At 47.0% G+C, this 6,866-nt stretch overlaps 1 protein-coding gene across 1 annotated transcript; it reads left to right on the forward strand.

Annotated features, from left to right (window-relative positions):
- Positions 1 to 703: 703 nt before the first annotated feature.
- LOC119349708 (sugar transporter ERD6-like 4) lies at positions 704 to 4,698 on the forward strand. Its single transcript, XM_037617794.1, has 17 exons — positions 704 to 1,155; positions 1,248 to 1,337; positions 1,663 to 1,722; positions 1,815 to 1,880; positions 2,105 to 2,170; positions 2,267 to 2,342; positions 2,633 to 2,697; positions 2,779 to 2,871; positions 2,975 to 3,055; positions 3,142 to 3,226; positions 3,314 to 3,360; positions 3,439 to 3,501; positions 3,582 to 3,641; positions 3,747 to 3,812; positions 3,910 to 3,969; positions 4,076 to 4,190; positions 4,295 to 4,698. Exons 1-17 carry the CDS (start codon positions 856 to 858, stop codon positions 4,405 to 4,407), a joined length of 1,506 nt encoding a protein of 501 aa, XP_037473691.1. The 5' UTR covers positions 704 to 855; the 3' UTR covers positions 4,408 to 4,698.
- Positions 4,699 to 6,866: the final 2,168 nt, after the last annotated feature.

The following is a 6,866-nucleotide window of genomic DNA, read 5'->3' on the forward strand; positions in this document are numbered from 1 at the left end:
GACCGAGAACAGGGGAGAAGAAGGGGGAAACGGGGGAAGAAGACGGGGGAAAGGGGGGATAAGAGGAAACAGAGTGAACGGCGCCGTCTAACGGCTTCTAACGGTTGTCCGTCCAGCTGACAGCGTCACGTCGGCAAAAAACAGGCCCACCTGTCATAAATCCACTTATCGGTGCCCGATCCGCCGATCAGTGGTATTTGCAAATTGTTTACGAGAGAGTTGGTGTTTTTTGCCAAGAAACTGTAACGTAGTGATTTCTGCTAACCTAGCCCTCAAACTGGTGGTTTTCTGCAATTTACTCCAAAATCAGCCAAAACGCGTCAAGATTCGTGCAGAAACTGCTGGACGACGATGAAGGCGTGTGGTTGAGTTGGCTAACGCCCATACATGTGGGCGTTAGTGTTTTCGTAAAACTATCATGGAAAACGTTTGATTTGTCATGTTCGGATGTTTTTTGAGCTATTATGGAGATTGATTGACAATTACTACTTTTCTATATATCGACCCACGAGTAGTCGTCGCTCAGAAAAATATACAGACGAGACAGCGAGATGTCTTAAGATAAGCACACGCTGGGCCCACCACCCATCGTCCAGCTCAGCAGGCCCCAGGACCCGCCCGAGTGGCCGCCAAGTGGGCCCGCAAAGGAGCACGACCGGCGAGCCGGACGAGCGGACAGACAACCCACGTCCTCCTCCTCTTCCCCATTTCAACGGGAGGCGCAGCGCAGGGTCGCACCATCGTCTTCCTCCGATCTTCTCCCCCTCTTCTTCCTCCGTCCCTCTCTCTCTCTCATCCATCCGGCGAGGTCGCGACCGACCGACAGAGGTGAGCGCGCGAGGAGGGCGAGGCGCCATGAACGGCGGCAGCAGCGGCAGGGGCGGGGCCGGGGGAGGGTACGAGAGCGGGAGCGACCATGACGCGCGGAAGCAGCCGCTGCTGGTGAACACGGGGAGCTGGTACCGGATGGGGTCGCGCCAGTCCAGCCTCACGGCGGGGACCTCCTCCATGGCCATCATGCGGGAGTCCCACGTCTCCGCCTTCCTCTGCACCATGATCGTCGCGCTCGGCCCCATCCAGTTCGGCTTCACCGGCGGCTTCTCCTCCCCCACCCAGGCCGCCATCATCCGCGACCTCAACCTCTCCATCTCCGAGGTCCGTCCTTCGTTCTCCGTTCATTCATCATTGGCCCCCTCGCCGGCCTGGCTCAGGGTCTTGGTAATTGACGCCCCCCTCGCGCGCTGCAGTTCTCCGTGTTCGGCTCGCTGTCCAACGTCGGCGCCATGGTCGGGGCCATCGCCAGCGGCCAGATGGCCGAGCACATTGGCCGGAAAGGGGTGAGATTTTTCTCTATTTCTTTCCTTGACCTGCTTGGTCATTCCTCTATGCGGTCGCTGTTAGCTGTCAGTAGTATATCGTTGCCAGAAGGATTAGTTTGCTGCTGCATGTGGCCTGAAAGTTCAGAAGGGTCAACGTCAATGATTTGCTGATTGATGGCCCCCTGCAACCAATAGCAGTGCAATCTTTCGCTTAATTGAAATCAAATCAAATAAAGTGGTGTCAAACTTCTGAATTTTGGGCGTATCTTCGCAATGTTTCAGTACCTAACTGAACTAATGCTCTTCTCTTTACCCCTAACAAGCTTGCTCATGCATTTTACAGTCACTGATGATTGCTGCTATTCCTAACATCATCGGCTGGCTTGCCATCTCCTTCGCAAAAGTATGACAGTAGTACATTTTTCAGAGGATTTGTTTCACCGCTTGCTGTTGCTGCTTCTGAACCTGTCGCGCTTGTCGGCGTTTGTTTTACAGGACACTTCTTTCCTGTATATGGGACGATTGCTTGAAGGATTCGGGGTCGGTGTCATATCCTACACGGTTCGTATAAGAACATTCTGTTTTGTGCCTGCTTAATATTTTTGCATTGAAGATCTATGTTTTGATGTGTCTATCTAGTTAAGTTATTCAGGAAAAGGGATCAATAGGATGTCAGTAGTATGGGGACAAAATGGACCATCCTCAATATGGTGTTTATTAGTTGTTAAATAAATCTTGGACTAGTTACAAGACATAGTCCTCATCTGTTATTTTTGTCGTAACAGGTGCCAGTATACATAGCAGAGATTTCTCCTCAGAACATGAGAGGCGCCCTAGGCTCTGTGAACCAGGTATGCCCATCCTCACAAGCAACTTGTCTTTTTCGTCAGACCAAGACTTAAGCTTGTTTTTTTGTTGGACTAATTATGCAATTGTTCATTCCACAGTTGTCGGTAACGATTGGTATCGTGTTGGCCTATATTCTCGGCATGTTTGTTCCTTGGAGGATGCTTGCAGTGATAGGTAACATGACTTTGTGCTGACGCATTACTGAATTTGTTGTTCTCGATGTCAGTGTTCAGTAAACCTCTGACATTTCAGTTCACAGGAGTAGTAACAGTAAATGCCATGTTGACAAATATGAGTAGAATCCTGAGATGCCCTAGGCAAATATTTCACTTCAGTTTTGAGAAAGTTACTGTATCAGTAAACAGTGCTGATTATGCTAGTACAGTACTTTGTGTTTGTGGGCTCCGGCGTTTCTAAATCTCTGACTATTTCTGATTCAAATCTCGGGCATGTAATTCTTGTAGGAATCTTGCCATGCACAATATTGATACCAGGCCTATTCTTCATTCCTGAATCTCCAAGATGGCTGGTTTGTATACCTAAATGTTGATACAAAGTGCTGCATCATTCTGATTTTTGTTATTAACCACTTTTGTGCATCAATCTTTAGGCAAAGATGAACAAGATGGAGGACTTTGAAACCTCTCTACAAGTTCTGAGGGGATTTGAGACTGACATCACCTCAGAAGTGAATGATATAAAGGCAGGCACCTGCCTTTTTTCTTCTGGACTTGACTAACTGCAAAAATCTATGTGCAGTAATTTTAGCTTAGTCGCCAATGTTAATATTTGCGAACATTATGCAGAGAGCAGTAACATCAGCAAACAAAAGGGCGGCGATCCGTTTCCAAGAGTTAAACCAAAAGAAATTCCGCATGCCCCTGATTGTAACCTCCTTAACTTGCCGGTCTATTTCATACCAAAATTCAGAATTACATCCTGTAATAACCGTGATTGTGGTACAACTTGTCAGCTAGGAATTGGCCTGCTTGTTCTACAACAGCTAAGCGGAATCAACGCTATACTGTTCTATGCAAGTAGCATCTTCAAAGCTGCAGGCAAGTTGAACAATTTGTTAGAATGTTTTTTCAGAGTTATATTATAGCCAACTTTAGCTGCTAGATTTAACATGAAAAGCTCTTCAGGTATTACAAACAGTGACTTGGCCACATCTGGACTTGGAGGTATTCAGGTGTGTAACTCGACAGATTTTTTTCTTGTCTCTTAGTACTGTACTTTACATTATGCTGCTGACAGCATTTTTCATCAGGTTCTTGCCACTCTAGTTACAACCTGGTTACTAGACAGGGCTGGCCGGCGTATCCTACTCATTGTAACTTCCTCCTCCCTGTGAAACTAGTTTGTTACTGTAGTTGTCTGTGACTATAATCTAGCTCTCACTTCAACTTGCAGATATCTTCTGCTGGGATGACTATAAGCCTTCTTGCGGTTGCCGTCATATTTTTTATCAAGGTATGTTCAGGTTTCTGTACTACAGGGTAACACAATAAATTACAGGGCCTCTTCTGTCATTCTTCTGAATATTTTTCTTACATTATTATGGTTTATTTGCTCCAGGACACTGTTTCACAAGACTCTCACATGTATTACATATTGAGCATGGTCTCCTTGCTTGCTATTGTGGTACGTTCATCCGTCAGTTAAATTGTTTGGTCTGAAAAATCACATCGCAAATATGCAAGCTGTGCCTGAAATACTACTAACTTGACACTTCATTCAGGCTTATGTTATCGCCTTCTCCTTCGGTATGGGGGCCATTCCATGGGTCATAATGTCTGAGGTATAGCGAACCTACACATTGTATAAGCACCATAGGTCATCAAATGGTTTTGCCATGTCACCGGAGCATTCACATGACCATACATTTGGACTTGTTATGTTTGCAGATTCTCCCGGTGAGCATCAAGAGTCTCGCGGGAAGCTTCGCGACGCTCGCCAACTGGCTGACTTCCTTTGGGATAACGATGACAGCAAACTTGCTGCTCAGCTGGAGTGCTGGAGGTTCACACTCACTCTTGTGCTTTCTCTGTTCCCCTAGAGTAGTAGAATTATTATGGGGCCATAGCCTGACGCAAGTTACTTCTGTTTTACAATGATCTCAACAGGTACATTTGTGTCTTACATGCTCGTGAGCGCCTTCACGCTCGTGTTCGTCATCCTCTGGGTGCCAGAGACTAAGGGAAGAACACTTGAGGAGATACAGTGGTCATTCCGCTGAGCTCAGTAGTAATTCTTCCGGAATGGCATTGTGCTGCAAGTTGTGCATTTTTTTTCTTTTGTACAAGTCCAAGACGATTCTTCCTCGATGCAGGCGAAGCATTTTTTCTGTCCATACAAAGTTGTGTATATTCTTGTACAACATTGTTTCAGACTTTCAGTTGGCTTTGTAAAGGGGGGCTGTGTAGTGACTCTCATCAGATTATACGTACTCCGGTTTTGTGTTTACTGTACCATGGTCACCTGAGATTTGTCGAAAATAAAATGTAAGCGAGAATACTAGTTTCTGAGATGGGTAAACGGAAGAGAAGACACATCCTTCTTGTCACATTTCCATCATTTTTTTTGAACACATTTCCATCATTATGGTGGTAAGGACTGGACTTTCAGATTGATGGCCTTGGACAATGAACTTCAGGTTGTCCTTTTCTTATACTCATACTAGATAATTGCACAAGTGTTGCAACCGCAGCATAAATATTCTAGGGACTGTCTAATCATCGGCCGTTTGTTCATTTCGGTTTAGGTTGGATTTTTGTCCTGTGGGATATGAAACGTGTCTTTATTGGCTTTTGAGTTCAATCCATAGCTCTAAATAATTCAACAGATTTCGTTTGGGTGGTCATGCCAAATTCCCTCCTTGGGGACCCCCTGAAATTCTCCCCTTATGCCTGTATGGTTTTTGGTTTTCCATCTCGATGACCGTATTAACGGACCGGATTGCAAAACCCATTACCCACCTCTTTTTTTTGGAGGGGGCCCAGTTACCTACCCACACACACAGTTTTGTTTGTGTTCATGGGCTGGCCTATCCCCCATCCGTGACTGGGCCAGTCCAAAAGAAGTGCAGAAACAAAGTGTATACTTCTCCAGTGTAGATCTGCTCTTCTTCTTCAAGGAAAAACACACCCATTACGTGACATATGTGGTAAGCAATCGAAACAATTTAAAAGAGAAAAAAAAGGAACACGTGCCCAACGCACCCCCCCCCCCCAGTCAATGAAGTGACTCTCGGCAGATTACTTTGGTGTTCTATTTTTTACTGTACCATTACCGTCAGCCGTGATGTTTGCAAAACTAAATTAAAATGTAAGCAAGAACACTAATTTTTTTAGATGGGTAAACAGAACAGGGGACACATTCTTCTTGTCAATATTTCCAACATTGTGGTGGGCACGGTGCATGCCCAGCACCATGTCGAACAGCTTCACCATCCGTGCAGTGCAGAAAAACGTTGCCAGCCCGTGCGCGTGGCAGCTCAAGGTACTAGAGACCGCGAACGCCGGCTCCGACGCGTCCGGTGCCTCAGCCTTGGTCAGGCTCACTTGTTCCCTCCCAAAGCCGATGGCCATCTGGCAGGCAGCTGGTGAGCGTGCCACCTCGGCAGGCTAGCCCATCTGAGCCCATGCACCGGGTGCATGAACCACCGGCCCGAGAGTGGATCCTCAAATCGCCCGAATCTGTCCAGACTAAGCAGTCCGGATTCATTTTGCTGTCTAATGAGGTACTTCATTTGTCACTGTCGTTGTCGTCGTCGGGCTTCGAGTGACGGAAATGCGCGGGGTAGCGGCCGCAGCCACCACGGAGGTGGGCGCATCAATTTCAGCCGATGCGGCTCTGGGCTGGCATGAACGCGGGAAGTGGCGAGTCTTTTGGAGCGGTGGAGCGGGAAGTTTTTGTTTGGGACCTAGGTGTTGGACGCTTACATGGAAGTGGTCCAGACGCGCGCAAAGCCTCCCGGTTTGCTTTCGATTTACGGAGAAATGGACGTTTGGACTGGTCCACGGACAGATGGGGTATAAGGTCTCGCGTACAAGTTCACTGTCGGTTTAGTTTTAGTTATTTCGTCCAGTTTTATGTATAAATCGTCTAAATTTGAATGAAAATCATCCAGTTTGTGTAAATTTGCATCAAATTTATTTCTTTTTTGCTAAATTCTTTCTGAAATGTGACCGGCTTTCGCATTGGTATCGGGACACTTGTCCTGACCGGTCCATAGATAGATAAATGTCTGGTTTAGGGGTCCATATTGGAGCATAGGTTACAACCACTTACACAAACTTTACTACACGGACAATATTTATTAAATTTTCATATATCATCAACCAAAAGGAACGAAATTTAGCAACATTCAGCTAAACCCAATGAAACTTAAACTAAACCTAAACCAAACTAAGCCAGGTACTAGACGGTGTCGTCGCAGACATGGCCGCCGCCGGCACCTCTGTCGTCACCGCCGCCCTTCCAGCGGCTGAAGGCCTCCCAAGGGTCACGGCAACCCTAATCGGCCGCCTTCGTCTGGTGCAGACGACTGAAAACAAACTTCGGCCTGTGTCGCCTGCCTTTGGCCTTGTCAGAGATGCACTAGGCCAAGTGCTCGGACTCGATCAACCCCAGTTTGTAGTGCTGGTCGTGGATCCGGCGCTGACAGCGGGCGAACGTCCAGGCGGTGATCCTGAA

The sequence above is a fragment of the Triticum dicoccoides genome, chromosome 1B, assembly GCF_002162155.2.
Source record: "Triticum dicoccoides isolate Atlit2015 ecotype Zavitan chromosome 1B, WEW_v2.0, whole genome shotgun sequence".
Taxonomy (NCBI): domain Eukaryota; kingdom Viridiplantae; phylum Streptophyta; class Magnoliopsida; order Poales; family Poaceae; genus Triticum; species Triticum dicoccoides.

Excerpts from the sequence above, each read along its gene's own strand:
- LOC119349708 (XM_037617794.1), top strand. The coding sequence starts at position 856 with ATGAACGGCGGCAGCAGCGGCAGGGGCGGGGCCGGGGGAGGGTACGAG. Across the intron at positions 3,642-3,746 it reads CCGTCATATTTTTTATCAAG|GACACTGTTTCACAAGACTC; the intron begins GTATGTTCAGGT and ends TATTTGCTCCAG. Across the intron at positions 3,813-3,909 it reads TCTCCTTGCTTGCTATTGTG|GCTTATGTTATCGCCTTCTC; the intron begins GTACGTTCATCC and ends CACTTCATTCAG.